At 40.5% G+C, this 20,115-nt stretch overlaps 1 protein-coding gene across 1 annotated transcript in view; it reads left to right on the top strand.

The window, feature by feature from the left end:
• ACACA (acetyl-CoA carboxylase alpha) overlaps positions 1–20,115 on the top strand; it is a 231,897-nt gene that overhangs the window by 18,330 nt on the left and 193,452 nt on the right. Inside the window, exons 4-9 of the mRNA XM_018556784.1 lie at positions 724–862; positions 2,407–2,516; positions 8,039–8,120; positions 10,163–10,261; positions 12,706–12,812; positions 17,377–17,487. Coding sequence (XP_018412286.1) covers positions 724–862; positions 2,407–2,516; positions 8,039–8,120; positions 10,163–10,261; positions 12,706–12,812; positions 17,377–17,487 — 648 coding nt within the window. The remainder of the gene's footprint in view (positions 1–723; positions 863–2,406; positions 2,517–8,038; positions 8,121–10,162; positions 10,262–12,705; positions 12,813–17,376; positions 17,488–20,115) is intronic.

Consider the following 20,115-nt stretch of genomic DNA (forward strand, 5'->3'; position numbering starts at 1 on the left):
CGGGCGCACGCAATTTAAGGCTTGACATGTTTGGTGTCTATTTACCCGACGTGACCCTGACTTTTATGTTTTATAAAAAATATGGGTAAGAATAAATGTTTTATAACATAACGAAGGGAAACTTTTTTTTTATTTTTTTAACATTTATGGTACTTTTTTAATTATATACTAAAAAAAAAATACCCCCGTGGTGATTATATACCTCCAAAAGAAAGCTCTATCTGTCCCCAAACCTTTTGAACATAAATTGCAAGGCTATAGTCCGGTCATGCTGACTGGTGAAATTTTTGACTGACTGATGAGACACTATCAAATTTTTCAAGCCCTGATTATTATTATTATTATTAAATATATTTTTTAATAATACCTTTTATAGATTAGTAACTGGGCACATGATAAGTATATGTCGCTGGGCACATGATAAGTATATGTATACATCTCAGGCTTTACTGAGTGTTTCAAGCTTACCTACCGAATACATTTTCTTCATACATCTCTAAATTTGAAAATGTTAAAACTCGAACTCTTTAAAGCCTCAAGTTGTCCTGAAGCTGTGGCTAGAAATGCCAAACTGATGTAGTGTCAAAGAATTCCAACTGGTCTTATTAAATATAGACCAGTAGAAGGTTAGCTTCCTTATTAGATAATTTTTGTAAGGGTTTCATCTTGCAGGTGCTCGCTATATAGTCAATTAAATGTAATATTTGATTTATTTTGTAACAGGTACTTATAGCTAATAATGGAATAGCAGCAGTAAAATGCATGCGCTCAATCAGACGATGGTCCTATGAGATGTTCCGTAATGAAAGAGCAATACGATTTGTTGTCATGGTGACACCAGAGGACCTGAAAGCAAATGCAGGTTAGTAGTTTTTGCTAATACTCCAGGGTTTTCATTCAAGGGGATTTCTGAAAATAATTGAAAATCCTCTATAGCAGGGGTATTGAATTAGAATTCAAGGAGGTCCAGTGAGTAAAATGTTCTTCAAGGAGAGGTCCAAATCGCAGTCCGGACAGAATGGTCACTCGATTCAAGTTCGGACCGCAGTCTGCCTTTTAGGCAGCATTCACACCAGCATCTGCGCTACAACACAGGTGCATGACACTGTTTACTTTGTTTGTTAGAACTTTTTTGAAATGTCACGAGTGACATTTCAGTAAGTTCTTTGGGCATAGCACAGTGCGATGCAGTCGTACCTTATCGTGGCCTGCTGAGCTGAAGAAAAGTACTGCATGCAGTACTTTTTTCAGTGTACACCACTGCAATGGTTTTGTGAACAGATCCCATTCATAACAAGGCAAATTGCCTTGTCTAGCATTGGGGTTGGGCTGGAAAAAGCAGCCTGTGGAGCCCCAATGCATCTGGCATGAATCCAGCCTTAGTGACCCTTTTTTATAGAACTTGGTCTGCCTCACTCTGCTGCTCAGTTGATTGTTTCGACCATTACAATTTTCTTTGGGCAGGGGTACGAATCTCATGTGCCTCCTTACATTAGGTGTTCCCATCAGAGTGCCCCCTTACATTAGTTGTCCCCATCAGAGTGCCCCCTTACATTAGGTGTGCCCCCTTACATTAGGTGTCCTTATCAGAGTGCCCCCTTACATTAGGTGTCCCCTAAATGCCCCCTTACATTAGGTGTCCCCATCAGAGTTCCCCCTTACATTAGGTGTCCCCATCAGAGTGCCCCTTACATTAGGTGTCCCCATCAGAGTGCCCCCTTCACATTAGTTACGAAAGTAAGGAGGCACTCCGATAGGAGCAACTAATGTAAGGGAGCACTACAATGGGGGCAACTTATAATTTGTTGTCCCCATCAGAGTACTACCAGTGGTCCTAACAACCAATGACTGAAGTGGGCCTGTGCTGGGTTATGGCTGGAAGTAGGTGCACCGGCCTTGGCGGCCGATGTATCCACTGTCAGCTAACCATAACCCATTGCAGGTCGGTGATTGTGGTCTGGACAGAACTGCTGCTCGGCCCATGTCTGGAGCGCAGTCTGCCATTTAGGGACCCCTGCTGTAAAGAACTGTGGTATGTCTGTACAATAGTGTAAAGGAGTGCCCACCTTCCACAACCTCCTAACACACTGCATACCTCACTCCCACTCCAAGTGGGAATCATTATATTTTGGGGTTTTGATTTCAGATCAGATCTATATTTTCCAGTTTGTCCAGGACAACCTGGATAAGCATACTTTGACAGGTGCTAGTAAATAGAAATTATTTTACCATATCATGCCAGCTTTCTAATTAACTTATAGTAAAACAATATATTTCACCATTTTTATAAATATCAAGAAAGCATGGTTCTCTGTGCAAAATCTGATTTTTTTTCTTTTGGTACATTCTCTTGTGACTGAGGCGTTCTATGATTTCGGTTTCCTATGTATTTCTTTTTTTTTACAGAGTATATCAAGATGGCTGATCACTATGTACCAGTACCCGGAGGACCAAACAACAATAACTATGCAAATGTAGAGCTTATTCTGGATATCGCTAAAAGGATCCCTGTACAAGTAATAAAACCTTCCTTTTATTATTATTCTAAGTAATAGGGTTATGATTTGTCAGCATGAGCATTCTTAGCCAAACTAAATGAAAATCTTCACATGTAGTACTTCAGTTTTTCTTCTAGCCATTGGTATAGTACACTTGTCCACCCCACTCTCCTTTGTTAGTAATCTGAGCTGCTTGTGATGCGTCAAACACCTCTTGTTACCTTTCACCTACAAACGGCCTAATAAAAAAATAAAAAAAATGTTGGTACTTCTAGGTTTCTCACAGCCACCAGTCAGATGTGATTGATGGTTAAGGTAGAAAGGTTCAAGAGAAGAAGTTACACAACACAGGCTTTAGGAAGCATACGTGATGACCCTGTTAGTTGCTCATTGGAGTGTACCTGCAGGGGATTACAGAGAACTTGCATTACAGTAAATTTGGTGAACTTTCCAACTTTACTGCAACTGCAGTGTTTGCTGATTAGCATCAGTAGCTCATTGATTTTTTATTTTGTTTTGCCATTTATCTTTTAATGTCACTATGCGTGGTGCACGAAGATATTAAATAAAAAGGATGGTGCTGCCATGTTAGAAAGCAGGCAACCTCAGATGGCAGCATCTGTAAGAGGACATGGAGAAATGGTGAGTCCTCACTGCCCTTTGCCCACTTCTGTCTCTGTTCCAAGAAGTATGTATTAGAGACCAGTGATTGACTGTCATACCATGCTACTCCAGCTATCGGTGTATGCAGAGAGCAGTGGTGACATAGTCCATCGAAAACTAGGGGCAGAAGACAGAGGTAAGATACTGGATTGTTTACCTCTCTTTGTTTTGTATATTTATGAGCTGGTAAAGGAGAATTTAGAAAAGAGATCCAGGGTTCTATAGCAATTGACCGTACAAAAAAATTACACTTTTTATGGGTTACCTAAGCACAGTCTCTGACCTCACACAGGTCACCACTTGATTGCTAACAGCAACATATTATTGTACAAACACAGGAAATTCATTTGTGAATGTACAGTGCCTTAAACCAGTCTTTTAGTGTCACCTATACTATTTAATAATCAAGCAGACTGATATGTTTTTTTAACATGCTCCACAAAACACACAAAATCACAAAATATTTGTATTCTGACCAAAATATGTGAGCTCAGCAGCTGCACCAAGATGTCTACTGAACCTGGACTGGTGCTAATGTAGATGCTAATGCAGTGCATGTTCGTACAACTCCAAGTGGAAGATGAGACAAAGTCTAGGCTATGCCGTAGCATTGGAGGTTAGGGGAGTAGGCCTTTACAGAGACACTGCCACTTTGCCTTGTATGGTGTTTCTTTTAAAGCAAAAAACAAAACTTAATACATTGCAGCTTACCATTCCTTAGATGTGATGTCTGCATTTCTTTTTTAGGCTTTTTTCCCCCTTTATTTCCACCTGGTGATCCGGCCAGTAACACACTTCCTGTCTTAGGGTGGCTCCACTCTATGGAGAAGCAATAGTTCCACCCTTGGGCAGCAGCATTGTCACCCTGCGAAAGATTTAGATGGACTTGGTTAACAAATTAAAGCTGAACTCCAACTTGCCCTTTTAAGCAGTTAAAGCAACAATTTTCATTTTGTTTCCTTTTGGGATAAAGATTTTACATGGCTTTTATTCATTTAACCATTGTAAGCATGTATTTGTTACATGTTCCCATTCACATAGCACAATTTAAAAAAACAAATTCAAAACTGCTTCTTGTCTTTTTTAAATTGCTTTTACGTGGGTTAGGGTTTCTGGCTTCTTAAGGGTTAACGTTTCTACTTGCTTGTCCTTCTTTGTAATGTTAGGAGGGGCTGCGAGGGATTAAAGGATTACAACCCTCCTTCTCCATTGAATGTTAAAGAACAACTCCAGGCAGAAACAGAATCAACCCTTGAAATAGGACTACTGCCCACACTGCAGCGGCTAAGTGTTTGTCTTGGTCTAGCATGTAAAAACTATATATATATATATATATATATATATATATATATATATAAGACGTCATCACTTCCAATACAAGTGTATTGGATGTGAAGACGCTGTGGGACATTCCACACCTGGAGTGGAGGGGGATAGAGGTGAGCATTTACTGCCACGGGTCCAAGGGTTGGGTGAGTGTATCTTTTTTTATTATACACCCTAGAACAAAATGAGTAGTCATCCCTTGTAGTGTGTGGGTAGCACCACTATCATGGTTTATTTTTTTCTGCCCAGAGTTCTTCTTTAATGAAGTTTATTGAGGGAAACACAATCCTCAAATTTCAGTACATAGTCTTTCTATAAGGAATGACCACAGTGAAGGTGCTGAGAAAAAAAAAAACCCCTGAAATCAACCATGTTGCCTCTTGCAACAAAACATCTAAAAGGTTAGAAATGTTTAAAAAAAAATATTTTGGCATGCTGTGTGAATGGGAGCACAAAACAAACATAAACATATAGAGGGGCTTTCTCAAATGTGATTACAAAAGTGGAAATGCACTTTAAAATGAAGCCAATGGAATTGGCACAGTATGTCACATAACCTGAAGAAAGCCTTATATCAAACTTCCCTTGAAGATGCTCTCAGCTTCTTGTAGTGTTCATTACTGGTTATAAAGAAGAACCGCACTAAAAAATTGCACTTGTGAGTTTGTAAAATAGCTTGAAAATTCTGCTAGTGGCATTGGAAGAAATGTTAGGAAAATTGGAACTAGAGGTTCACTGGCTTAGAAAATCCTTTCACAAAAGTGAATATACTTTCCCTTGTGCATCCTTTTTTATTTTGCTGCAACATTTTATTTTATTTTTTCTTACATTTTGAATGGTTGAGATTATCATTTGAATACGAGAGATGGCAAACTGACCCCCCTGAAATGCAGTTTGGGTTTGTTTGCCAGCCTCATTTGACCTGCTCATTTCTTGCAATTTTAGGTCCATTTAAGATCAAAACAGGAAAAAGCAGCTGCCGAGAGAAAGTGAATTCTACTATCTTAACGTTCTATATTAAAGCTCAGATAGCACAACTAAAAAAAAGTCAATTCGGATAGCCAAGGGAAGAAGCTTTTACCTAATTTTATTTTCAGTGTTTTCTATATTAACATACATTTACTAACTTACTAAAACTGGAGCAGAAAGAATCTGGACCAGCTGAGGTGGTCAGCTTCACCTTGTTCAGTTAAACTTTGAAAATGGGAGATAGAAGCTGATTGGTTGCCAAGCACAACTACTCAAGTTTTTGTGTGGACCAGTCTTAGTAAATGTCCCCTCAATGTATTTATTTAAAAATGTGTCATTATAAATGTAAAAAGTTGTAGAGTCACCAACATTCCATAAACATGAAATAACCAGCTTTGATTTATTCACAATGCGTCACATAAATACATAGTCAAGTTTTTTGGGAGTCACACAGGGTCCCTTCCTCATCATAAGGTCACTGTATGGCCCCGACACGTGGAACTATGTATTCATGTGACTCATTGTGGATAAATCCAAGCTGATTATTTCACACTAAATGGAGTGTCAATGGCTTTGTTTCAACTTGTGATTTCTCTATACGGTGTCATTACAAGCACCGCTTCATCATTTTGGACACAATGGCTGTGAGAAGTGTGGCTGTAATATCTATATATACTTTATTTAGATCAACCACGTAGAAATAACAGAACATACAACAGGCATAAAGGATAGTCATCAAAAAAACCTAAAAAAATTAAAAAAAGTCTCAATGTGCACAAAACAAAGCATAATTAGGAAGAGTCTGCAGGTATGAACACCGTTTAGAAACATGACATACTGAAACCGATAATTGCAGTTAATACCTTGTGGGGTGTCATGGGAAGAAAAGTTGAGAACAAGAAAATAGATCCATAGAGATAACTCAAATGGAGCCCACTTAAAGGCTCCTAATGGCTAAGAAGGAAACAGTCAGAGGAATAGAAGAGGAGGGAAGGTGAGAGCTAGAGGGAAAGCGAGAAAAAGGTGGGGGGAAAGGAGGGGAAGGGGACAAAGAACCCACCCCCAAACTCCCCAAGCACCAAAGTCCAACTTCATCAAAATGCCAGATACGACTAGTGTAACATGAATATACAATTCCCAGGGCCACCTGCCGATTCACACCCACTCAAGCCATCAGAGTTCCGAGAGATCTCATCATCCGCAGGTAGGCATCAGTTTCCTTAAAGTAAAGCCAAGGTCTCCACATGGAAAAAACATAAAAAACATTGTTCCTCTGTGTTGTGTAACAAGGAAGTCACTTGCTTCATTTGGCAAATGTCATTCACTTTGGAGGGCCACATTTGCAGGGAGGGCACGGCAATACCTTTTTTTAACAGTAACCAAAAAATTTATTTTCAAAGGATTTCCACATCACAGTTCATGGCACTTTTGTGAGCGTGCACACACAACTAACTACTCCATCCACATGTTAAAGTCAGCCATGTTCCTCACACATTTTTTGGGGGTATCTCTGTGTGGGTCTTGAGTTTTAGATATAGACTTCTGTAACATTGGCCTTTGTTACTTTACCTTGACCTTGCTGAAAACATTTTACTAGTGCAGTAATGTACCACTTCTGATAAAACAGAATTTTGTGTAATCAACCAAAGGAAAAATTAAAACTTTGTCTTTTTTTGCAGTGGGTTACTCTAACTTGCCTATTAGTCTTTAGTTTTCTAAAGAGATCCTGTCGCCAGACCATTCGTTTCAACAAAATCTTCCCATTAATTCAGGGGTGGGCAAACTCTGGCACTCCAGCTGTTGTGGAACTTCAAATCCCATGAGGCATTGCAAGATTCGCACAGCCATAGGCATGACTCGTAGAGACAGATGCATGATGGAATTTGTAGTTTCACCACAGCTGGAGGGCCGCAGTTTGCCCATCTCTGTATTAGATTATATGGGAAGATTATATATCTAATTTTGGATGGAGTAAGGGTTAAAATCTTCTAATAATACACCTCGCGCCAATATAGATTCAAAGCAGCAAGCACTTTCCAATGTAAAATACTTTGGTGAAATTCAACAAACTACAAATGTGCCACGCTAAAAAAAAAACTATATTATATATTTTAAAAAAGATGCCATGTGTAATTGTTTGTTCAATTGAAGTGATCTCCGTGTCCATGAACATTTTAAAAAAACAAAGTGCTGTGTTTCCTCCATTGCAGTCGATCCATTCCGTGCACACCCTCACCACAAGTGTCTCTCACCTTGCAGCAAGACCTGTAACAGACTGAACACACCAATCCCCTTTAAACCGGCAGGATAGTAACCACAACGCGGACTGTACCCCTTCGTTATTCCACCTCTCAGTAATCCTCTTTTGTTGCCCAAAAAACAAAAAGAACAAAGACCATAGTGCACACTAATAAACCAGATGAGGAACTTTATTTAAAAATACTCACATAACATAAAGAACGATCGTTCAGCACCAGATGAACCCGCTGATACCCACCGAACAACTTAACCAGAAACCAGCCTTTATAAATCTCTGGCTAGTAAATGCTTCTAAAACATATTTATTTTGCTTTTTTCTTTAGGCTGTGTGGGCTGGATGGGGACATGCTTCAGAGAATCCCAAACTCCCTGAATTACTGCACAAGAATGGCATTGCTTTTATGGGTAAGAACTGGCAATTAAAGATATTCTTTAAGGAGAAAATAAACAAATATGTGTACGCATTACATATACAATAATATGTATAAAGATGATATACTACAGAAATGTTTAATGTGTGAAAAATTTTTTTTTCTTTTCTTTTGAAAATCAGTCCATTTGGGAAATGGAACATGGCCCTTTTGTATATGTATTTTATTTGCACAACTACCTATCCTGCAGTATTCTTTCACATATCATTTTCTTTTAAAGTTTATGGAATGTTACATATAGCGATGTCCCGATACAGGGCATTTTCAAGAGTACTTGTGAAAATGCCTCGATACTAAAGGCCGATACTGGCCGTTTACATTTTTTAATAAGAGAGGCTGCCTGAGGTCCTGTGCTTACTGGGAACCTCAGGTAGCCTGCTGGGGACCTCGTGGCAGCTGTCCTTGACAGCGCCGATCCGACCCCACATCTCCTCGTCCTTCCCGGCGTCTGCAGAGACCGGCACAGCACTGGACAGCTCAGCGCGGCACCCACATGCAGCCCTGATGAGACCCAAACACAACCCTGGTGAGACCCAAACGCGACCCTGTATAATTGCTGTATAATCATGGATTGATGGGATCTGTACTCCTCTATTGCTGGTTGCCATGCTCCAATGCTCAATAATCATAGATTGCGTTACAGTTCTTCATAATTATAAAGAAACTACCCTAAAATCATTAGTCTTTATTGTTTAAAAAAAAATCACATGCCCCTTTAAGAAAAAGTACCGGTAATTGGTATCGGCAAGTACTTGAGGGAAAGTACTTGTACTTGGTCTTGAAAAAATGGTATCAGGACATCCCTAGTTAAAAAGTAAAAAAGAATGTAAGGAGGTTACACACAGATTTAACTAAAGGAGTTGAGAATATTCACACATACTCGCCCAACTGCTCCCAATGCCTATCCCGATACAGGAACGTCCGGTTCTGTATCTATGGAGGAGCAGCATTGTCTCCCTAGGCTAGTATCTATGGAGGAGCAGCATTGTCTCCCTAGGTTAATTGCTCCCTAATATAGGGGAAGGTGTTCAGGAGCCCACGGTGGAGAATTAAGCAGGGCTAACAGTGCTTGAGATTTCAGTACAGCAAAGACAGAAAGCACCGGATATTATAAGCTCATTGGATTTATGGCAGGACTAACATTTTTTCCAGTTGTACAGCAAGTATATCAAAAGAAAATCTTTTAAATGATTAAAACCTTTTTATTAATTATGGGGCTAATTGCCCCCATTGCCCTCTCTTTTTCAAAGGGCCAGGCTGCTCAGTGGAAATGATGGAAGATCCACCACAGGCTATGGGCCATAAACAAGGTCGCAGTTGGCTGATCTGAGGTCTAGTGGTAACAGTATATAAAATGGGGAGGTCAAGGGGAGGGGGGCATTTAGCCCCATAAGTTAAAACTTGTTATTCTGCAGCTAACTCCCAGTTTCTGGCCACTGGTGATGTCACTGGGCCTTACGGAAGGATTTTGAGGAAGCTGAGGATCTTGTGACGCCTCAGCACTGTCCTCCGCTTTCCCAGGATCCAGTAAGAAATGCCAGTGATGTCACCCTTACCTAGGCAAAGATGTAGGAAGCTGTTGTTTAATTTTTATTTCAGTTAGCATTTTTACATGGTGGGGGCTACTGGATAAACAGACTATAAATTTCCATGCAACGACTGCTTCCACAATACATAAAAATGAAAAGATCTTGCATTACAACACAAGCAAAAAGAGAGCCTTGTTTCTCACCAAAAAGACAATATACCCTTAATTCTTGACTAAAAGGCATCAAGCCCAACACTGGCTCCTAAGGGGGGTCATATTTATAGAGGAACAGTGGTAGCTACTTTTGTTTTTTTTATTGCACACTAGATTTTGTTGATTAACCTCTATTTTTAGATAAATTTATGTGCCTAAACTAAACCCGAATAAACATTCCAGTGAGAAGTTAAATCCAGTTAAGCTTTCTTGATTAACAGTCATTAACCAGTAGTATAATTGTATGTTTTCACATTCTTTCTCTGGTTTTTCAGGTCCACCTAGTCAAGCAATGTGGGCATTGGGAGATAAAATTGCATCCTCAATTGTTGCCCAAACAGCTGGAATCCCTACACTCCCCTGGAGTGGCAGTGGTAATAAAATATGTTTTGTATTATTTAATTTCTTGTACTCATATTTACAGTATTTTGCAAATGTTTTAACCTCTTGTGAAAGAATACTATGCCCTGTTTAGGCATAGTCTTTGGGTGACAGTGCCTTTTTAAGATGTCAGGTTTTCCAGACTTCTAAGCAGTAGCATGTGTATTTATTTCTTTTCAATTAAAGGAGAACTATGAGGGGAGTGTTTTTCACTCACCTCATAGTTCTAGCCGACCTGTGACAATGAGACTGTCACAGGTCGGCTCAGTAGATCGGGAGGTTCGCTCACCTCTCGATCCTGTCACGGCAGAGGGGCGGGTACAGCTGGCTCTGCCTCTAGATAGGCAGAGCCAGCTGTCACTCACGCAGCTGGGCGGATCCAAACATAATTGTCGGGATACGCTTCAGCTGCGGCGTCTCAGTATACCGCGAGCAGTAGCTTGCGGTATACTGTGGCGTCTCAGTATATCGCGAGCTGTAGCTCGCGGTATACTGAGCTTAGGGTGACGGGAGGACGCTAGTTTGTGTCCTCCCGTTACCCTAAGGAGAACTATGGGGAAAAGCCTTAACCCCATAGTTCTCCTTTAAGGAACAGAGGAAGCCATAAACCTTCGGGTTATACTGCCACCTACAGGAGGATTGGACAATGGGAAACAAATCTATAGACCAGCCCAAGATAACCCCTCCTACTACCAGCATGCCCCGTTGTTTTTTCCTAGTGTCCTAGGAGGATGGATGTCTTTTCTACACTTCTGTTGTCTTAAGACTAATTTTTTGCTAGCACATTTTTTTTCTTCAATTTTTTTTCCCTTCATAAAGACTTTTCACTACACTGTTGCTGGAGCTTTGTCTCTTCAATTAAAAGTTAGCTGAAGAATGCTTTCCAGGTCCAGAGATGTTAGCATTGCCCTAGCGCTTACCCTATTCCTGAAGATATGTGGCTTTTTATAGAGGCCTGTTCTAACTGGCAGGTCCTGCCCTTCATTCAATTCTGGCTGGCTATGACCTTATGTTGCCATACCATGTCTGACTGACTTGTCAAAATCCCTTAAAAGCCATCTAACCACAGCCAAGTTTGACCCCTTGCTTACAGAAAATGTGGAACAGATGGCTGTTGCATTAAATTGCAGCTGTGACAGTTTCCTAAAAGTTTTCTATCTCATTTCTCACATTTGATCCACATGGTGTTTGAGAGACAGCGTCTATTCGGACCACCTCTTGACAACATCATCACTGGTGGCAAGAGCACCAATCTTGCTCAGTGGAAGAAACCTAAGGAACAGACTACTACGTCTTTTCAGTTTACACTGCTTTTTCTTGGCAATCTCTCCATCAGGGTTTTTAATGTTTAGTGTGATAGCCATTGAGTCATTGCTCACTTGGTCATTTACCTGTGGCAGAAGTAATAGGAAATTATCATGTGGAACATTAACCTGAACAATAACATCTCTAAGTCCTACAGTATATAGGGAGTTTAAATGTATGTGAACCCATGTCCTGAGTGAGAGGTAGGTTCAGAATGTGTATGAGCAACTACCACCTTCAGTTATTGTTGATATAGCAGACCCATGCTGGATTTTTTAGGGGCTATTTATTTGATATTTCTTATCTCCTTGCCTAGTTTTTTTCTAGCTTTGAAAAGAGTGCAGAGTGTTTAGAACGTCTGTCAGTTGTTTAATGCCATCTGTAAGAATAGCAGTAATATTTCCCCTCACTGTTTTGTCTAGGTGACCATTGTCATTGGGATATAAAGTGAGGGGAAATCCAACACTTTACAATTGGCAGATTCCAATGAGAACATAAGTGACAGTTGTCACAGGTAGAATTGCCCTTTGCTTTGCATAATTGTCCACTGCTTCTTTCATGTTCTGGTACAGAAGGTAAATCTCCCCAATAGGGCCCAGGCAATGATAAAAGCCTGATAGGGGTTTTAACTCTTTACAACAAGAGGAAAAAAAAAGGTTTTGGCTAGGGTTCTACTTTAAGCTTATGACAGGGTTACTTTGATCAAGTGCAAAGATTCCCTGCACCAGTACACCATCGGTAGGGGAAGGAGCCCTGACTCCTGTCTCTCTTTTACCATGCACACAAAAATAAATCTCTCACAAGCTAGACGTGGTGCTTGCTATGTGAAATGCTATTGCTTTTATACCTCTGTGTTTTACAACTCATAATTTATTATGTTGTCCAGAGTACTGGGGAATGTCTTGCTGCTTCAATTCACTTAACATTTCAGTAAAGCACATGCACTGTCATTACTGAATTCAAATAGCATTAATTTATTCTTGTTCAATGTAGACTTCCCAAAATGATATAGCTGTTCCTACTCCCTAGCTTACAATTCTTGTGTACAGTGTCTCATTGGTACAAAACATGTTTTATCCTTGTACTCGATCTTCCTGAAAATGAATTATAGTTTCTCTTCTTTGTTGTTTAGGTATAAAAGTGGAATGGCAGGAGAGTGATCTCAAAAAGCGGTTATTAAATGTACCACCAGAGGCTTATGAAAAGGGTTATGTAAAAGATGTTGATGACGGATTAAAGGTAGGTTAATTCCTGGGGGTTTGGTATTTAACAATACAAAATATAACCGTATAGCTTTCCTCTCATTAATGTAGAATCATGCAGAGAGTGGAATGCACTTATCCCCATAATTAGAGCCAACGTGCGACACTGAAGCTGTCACACGTCAGCTCTATTGACCAAGAACTGAGCAATCTCATACCACGATCATCTCCCTGCAGAGAGCGGTGATTGTAAGGGATTTCCCCCTGCACTCTCCGCTCCTCCACCGCTGACTGGAGGGACGGATAAGGAAGGGGACAGACACAGTTGGCTCTGGCTCTAGAGAGGCACTGGCTCTGCCTCTAGATAGGCAGAGCCAGCTGTCACTCACGCAGCTGGGCGGATCCAAACATAATTGTCGGGATACGCTTCAGCTGCGGCGTCTCAGTATACCGCGAGCAGTAGCTTGCGGTATACTGTGGCGTCTCAGTATATCGCGAGCTGTAGCTCGCGGTATACTGAGCTTAGGGTGACGGGAGGACGCTAGTTTGTGTCCTCCCGTTACCCTAAGGAGAACTATGGGGAAAAGCCTTAACCCCATAGTTCTCCTTTAAGGAACAGAGGAAGCCATAAACCTTCGGGTTATACTGCCACCTACAGGAGGATTGGACAATGGGAAACAAATCTATAGACCAGCCCAAGATAACCCCTCCTACTACCAGCATGCCCCGTTGTTTTTTCCTAGTGTCCTAGGAGGATGGATGTCTTTTCTACACTTCTGTTGTCTTAAGACTAATTTTTTGCTAGCACATTTTTTTTCTTCAATTTTTTTTCCCTTCATAAAGACTTTTCACTACACTGTTGCTGGAGCTTTGTCTCTTCAATTAAAAGTTAGCTGAAGAATGCTTTCCAGGTCCAGAGATGTTAGCATTGCCCTAGCGCTTACCCTATTCCTGAAGATATGTGGCTTTTTATAGAGGCCTGTTCTAACTGGCAGGTCCTGCCCTTCATTCAATTCTGGCTGGCTATGACCTTATGTTGCCATACCATGTCTGACTGACTTGTCAAAATCCCTTAAAAGCCATCTAACCACAGCCAAGTTTGACCCCTTGCTTACAGAAAATGTGGAACAGATGGCTGTTGCATTAAATTGCAGCTGTGACAGTTTCCTAAAAGTTTTCTATCTCATTTCTCACATTTGATCCACATGGTGTTTGAGAGACAGCGTCTATTCGGACCACCTCTTGACAACATCATCACTGGTGGCAAGAGCACCAATCTTGCTCAGTGGAAGAAACCTAAGGAACAGACTACTACGTCTTTTCAGTTTACACTGCTTTTTCTTGGCAATCTCTCCATCAGGGTTTTTAATGTTTAGTGTGATAGCCATTGAGTCATTGCTCACTTGGTCATTTACCTGTGGCAGAAGTAATAGGAAATTATCATGTGGAACATTAACCTGAACAATAACATCTCTAAGTCCTACAGTATATAGGGAGTTTAAATGTATGTGAACCCATGTCCTGAGTGAGAGGTAGGTTCAGAATGTGTATGAGCAACTACCACCTTCAGTTATTGTTGATATAGCAGACCCATGCTGGATTTTTTAGGGGCTATTTATTTGATATTTCTTATCTCCTTGCCTAGTTTTTTTCTAGCTTTGAAAAGAGTGCAGAGTGTTTAGAACGTCTGTCAGTTGTTTAATGCCATCTGTAAGAATAGCAGTAATATTTCCCCTCACTGTTTTGTCTAGGTGACCATTGTCATTGGGATATAAAGTGAGGGGAAATCCAACACTTTACAATTGGCAGATTCCAATGAGAACATAAGTGACAGTTGTCACAGGTAGAATTGCCCTTTGCTTTGCATAATTGTCCACTGCTTCTTTCATGTTCTGGTACAGAAGGTAAATCTCCCCAATAGGGCCCAGGCAATGATAAAAGCCTGATAGGGGTTTTAACTCTTTACAACAAGAGGAAAAAAAAAGGTTTTGGCTAGGGTTCTACTTTAAGCTTATGACAGGGTTACTTTGATCAAGTGCAAAGATTCCCTGCACCAGTACACCATCGGTAGGGGAAGGAGCCCTGACTCCTGTCTCTCTTTTACCATGCACACAAAAATAAATCTCTCACAAGCTAGACGTGGTGCTTGCTATGTGAAATGCTATTGCTTTTATACCTCTGTGTTTTACAACTCATAATTTATTATGTTGTCCAGAGTACTGGGGAATGTCTTGCTGCTTCAATTCACTTAACATTTCAGTAAAGCACATGCACTGTCATTACTGAATTCAAATAGCATTAATTTATTCTTGTTCAATGTAGACTTCCCAAAATGATATAGCTGTTCCTACTCCCTAGCTTACAATTCTTGTGTACAGTGTCTCATTGGTACAAAACATGTTTTATCCTTGTACTCGATCTTCCTGAAAATGAATTATAGTTTCTCTTCTTTGTTGTTTAGGTATAAAAGTGGAATGGCAGGAGAGTGATCTCAAAAAGCGGTTATTAAATGTACCACCAGAGGCTTATGAAAAGGGTTATGTAAAAGATGTTGATGACGGATTAAAGGTAGGTTAATTCCTGGGGGTTTGGTATTTAACAATACAAAATATAACCGTATAGCTTTCCTCTCATTAATGTAGAATCATGCAGAGAGTGGAATGCACTTATCCCCATAATTAGAGCCAACGTGCGACACTGAAGCTGTCACACGTCAGCTCTATTGACCAAGAACTGAGCAATCTCATACCACGATCATCTCCCTGCAGAGAGCGGTGATTGTAAGGGATTTCCCCCTGCACTCTCCGCTCCTCCACCGCTGACTGGAGGGACGGATAAGGAAGGGGACAGACACAGTTGGCTCTGGCTCTAGAGAGGCAGTCAGTTGTCAATCAGGTGGCGGAGTGGATCCTGACAATATTGTTGGGATCCATCCCGGCTGTAGTGTGACTCTGCGCTGTCAGCATATAGCCAGCTATATGCTGAATTTTGGGTCACAGGAGGACATTAGTAAATGTTCTCATGTGACCCTAAAAAGAACTATGGCAAAAAAAGGTTGGGCTATAGTTCTCTTTTTAAGAAAAATTTATATTTCGAATGTGTGTTACTCTGTATTGTAACCATATCTAAAGCTGGCCATACACTGACCAAATTCAAGCAGTGTATGCCCCTATCGGTGCCCCTCCGTTTGACAAAAGTCCCATCGGCAGTGTGTGACCCCATTGGTGCCCCTCCATTTGAAAAAAAGTCAAATTTTTTAAAATCAACTTTTGTTAAATGAGCTGATCGAACATTTTTGGCAATCAGCTGCAATAGGATAGCCCACAGGGATGAACGAGAAAAAATGAATAGTGTATGGCCAGCCTAATATGTATCTGGCTCCTAGATGTGTTGGTTATAGCATAAACTACATATATTTGGTTTATCCATAGTCAGGGCCAGATTTCCATCACTGTGGCCTGTATGCATACAACGCAGTGGTGCACAATGCACAACCCCTTGTACACCTTTTGGTCCTAACTTGGTTTAGTTTAGAAAAAAATGTAAAAAAACTTGTATCCCTAGTGATGATGGAACAAATATATGGGTGGTCAGTCACTATATGGAAAAATGTTTACTTTGCTACCTATAGACACAGGTCTGCTAAGCCTAGATGTAAATTTGGCCCTGTCTGGACCCTATACATTTTTATTTTTATATTTTTAGATGTACTTTTTGCTATTAAATTCCCCAAATTAGTAAAAATTTAAACCACATGAACTAAAATATGGTTTAAGTGAAAATAAATATCAAGTTCGTCTAACCTCCTCTCAATGTTCCTGTTCTTATAAAAGAATACACCAGTAGCCTCAGGCATGTCTCTTTTGGCTTACAGTGGCAGCTAACAATAGATCCACTGCAAGGTTACATATTTAATGGGTCAAATATTTCATTTTCTTTGTTACTGGAGCTTGTAAGCATGCATTTATGAATGTTCTGAATGGCTCTGTTACATTAGGGAACTTTTTGGTCTAAGCTTACCGCTCTGTTAAACTTCTCTACATGGCAGATATACACATTGCAAAGACTTTCTGTCATTGCAAAATTCCACCTGCTTCTGTTCTATTGACAAAAAGCACTGAGCCCATCCCATGAACAGAAAATTACTTTTTGACAGAGTTCTGTACATAAACAGTGTGAATGACTCCACTGTTGTTATGGTTGGCATGGTGATGAGAAAACAGCATTTGCCTTTTTTTGGCGGTTTAGAAACCATAGTCTCAATTTACAAATCTTTACCACATAGATAAGGATCTTTATTTTAATCATGTGATTGTAAAACTGTCCACACACTCTTTTAAATGCGTTTATTTTGCCTATGCTTATCCAAGTTAGGCTACTGGAAAAATATCTTACCATCAAGAAATGGGGGGAAAAAAATTACTTTGATAAACTGTTACATTTTTTTTTTTTCTCAAGATGGCTCTATCACTAAAATGTGAGAGGAAGTAATGAGTGCTATGCTTTTTTTTCCTATATAGCTTGCACATGTTACCTGCACTATATCTCTGAGCAGACTGCATGGTGTTTTCTAATGCTGATTATCTGTGTATTTGTTAAAGGCTGCTGAACAAGTGGGATACCCTGTAATGATAAAGGCATCTGAAGGTGGAGGAGGAAAAGGTATTCGCAAAGTGAACAGTGTGGAAGATTTCTCTAACCTTTTTCGTCAGGTAAATGTTTACATTTTTTTGTTCGAAAATATGCATGCTATTCTTGGTGATAAATTCTTGTTTAGTGAGGTTGACAATATTGGTAAATAGCTTTCATCGCTATGTACTGCTTTTATTGGTAACATCATAAATATAGCGATGGATGATCATGCCCCGTAACACACAGAAAGCTCAGGTAAAAAGGGCACAAGCTTGTTACAGCAAGGGTGAGGTTACATTCCCATCCACTGCTTCCCTGTGGATGTGATGTGAGCTTTTCAGTGGCCAGTCATCTACACAACCCTGGTCCATTTGGTGGTCACTTGACACCTAACTGAATCTGGATGTGCTCAATGCCCGACACTTGCTGGTTCACATGCTGATAATGTCCTGAAAACAGACAGTGAATGGGCTCTGTCTTCAGTATAAAAAAGAAATACAAGACAAACCATTGGAAAAACACTAGTGTACTGTTCCCCTTCGTGACCATGATACAGCTTTAAAGAAAAAAAGTACCAATAAAAAAATGTTTACTAAAATCTCACTAGAAAAAAACAGATCTGCGTGCATACACATAACACAGACATTACTTTTGCTCATTTATAAATACTTGAAGGTTTGGACTGCTTTTTAAAGGAGAACTCCAGCCATTTCAGTTTTCGATGGATAATAAGGGGCTAAAATCTCTGATCAGATTTTTATTGCTTAATGTGTTCCCATTGGGGATTTCCCCTTACTTCGTCTTATGTTACCAGGGCAGGAAGTGAGGAGAAGATGGACAACAAGGAAACAGCCAGAAATGAAAGCATTTTAATTAGAGTGGAGAAGTGTTAAAAACGCTGGTTTCTGCCAGTACCTGTGTCGCTGTTCAGGAAACTTTCGGACATTCTTTTGTGATGGTGCATACCCCTAATAGTTTCACAATCCAAAGACCTTAGTAAATATGGACATGGGGAAATATGTTCTCACAAAAATCATGTGTGGCGCTGTAGTTTTTTAAAATTTTATTTTTTTATTTACATTTTCCTCGCACCGGATTGGGTATTCAGAGTGAATACAGGTACCCTAAATTGACAAATACAAATCACAGAGCTTTACACATTACCATTGTTCTTTGCAGTTTGTTGGTAATTCACTGCGTACATAATTAATAAAGGCAGGTTTATTCAACAAGGTCAGAACAGATAAAAATGACAAAGTGATATGTGACGCTATTTCAGATGGTTTTTACTGTCATTCACTACACTGGTTTACTGCACATAACAATTTGTCATTATTAATCTGTTCTGACTTTGTTGAATAAACCTGCCTATTAACCATGCAAGCAGTGGTTACCAAAAAAGCAGCACAAAGAGCAAGAGTAATGTGCAAAGTTCTTTAAATCGTATCAATTTACTATAGTATGACCAGCTATAAGAACTTCTGATTCTTACTACTGGTTCTTGCAAGTTGTATATTGCTGTTGGTCCTTTCACTGGGTAACCCTTATAGCGTGTACATAATTGAACTTACTACTTTTTATATTGGGCGGCTTTGTTCAGGTCGTCTCATTAAGTCACTGTGATCTAAAACAGACCAGATTTTTCTTCCAAGTCTTCATGCAAATTCCTAGCATAAACCCCAGAGTACAGACAATGAGCAACAAGAAGACTATAGAGGGGAAGTGTGGGACCTTTTTGATTTGATTTCATTACTATAAGTATTTTTTTTAAACCAAAAAAAGGGGAAAGAGGGAAGTGCCACTAACCAGGAAAGAGTTATGGTGGGCCAGGCCGTGGAGCTTGGTTGGTTGTGAGGGTGGTCCAACTCAGTTGGTGGTGATGTGGAGCCGAGCGGTATGGGTAATTGGGGATCACTGGGAAACACAAGGGGTACAAACGAGAGGAGAGAAATCACAAAATAATGGAATACCAGTGTGGAGTGTAGAGACTCACCATTGAGTAAGGAAGGATACGTTGTCATCGGCGATGGTGCTGGTGAAGTTCCTGATGATCGTGGGGTTGGAGAGGGTATGATGTCAGCAATAGAAGTGTGATGAGGAACCGGGGAGGGTTCAGTGCCAGTGTTCTGGTAGTCCTTGAAGTTGGAGTGTGGCTTCTTAACTCCCCGAATGCTCGGAATAGTCCTCGAGTGGGTGTCTGATGTGGCAGGGATTTGGGTGCAATGTCTTGATTGCTGGAGAGGAGGCAAAGTCTCTGTTGTGATACCCAGGCTGGAGGCAGTTCTGAGCTTGAGCTGCGGCGTCCTCGTTGTTGGGAGACACAGTTGGGAGGCAGGGGGGCGGAGAGGCAGAGAAGGTGCCGGAGTGTGGCAGCCTGGGGCTGTTCAGGACATGCCGTCTCTGGGCTATTTGTCCTCTGGTGTGAAGTGATGGTGAAACAAAATTTGTCATAAGTGTTTTTTTTACATGCAGCCTTTCTCAACCAGGGTGCCGTGGCACTCTGGGGTGCCTTCTGCTTCCTCAGGGGTGCCTTGAAATATTCACACAGCATCAGGTCTTTCCATGGTGCTGGCAGGCTTCTGATGTGAAGGGAACTCCTGAGGTGAAGGGGGTGATTTCTGGTGTGGAGAAGGCTCTTGATGTCAAGGGGGGCTTCTGATGTTAAGGGAACTCCTGATGTGAGGGGGGGGGGGGGGTTTTTTTGGGGG

Source organism: Nanorana parkeri, unplaced genomic scaffold (genome assembly GCF_000935625.1).
Source record: "Nanorana parkeri isolate BGI_ZX_2015 unplaced genomic scaffold, ASM93562v1 scaffold252, whole genome shotgun sequence".
Lineage (NCBI taxonomy): Eukaryota > Metazoa > Chordata > Amphibia > Anura > Dicroglossidae > Nanorana > Nanorana parkeri.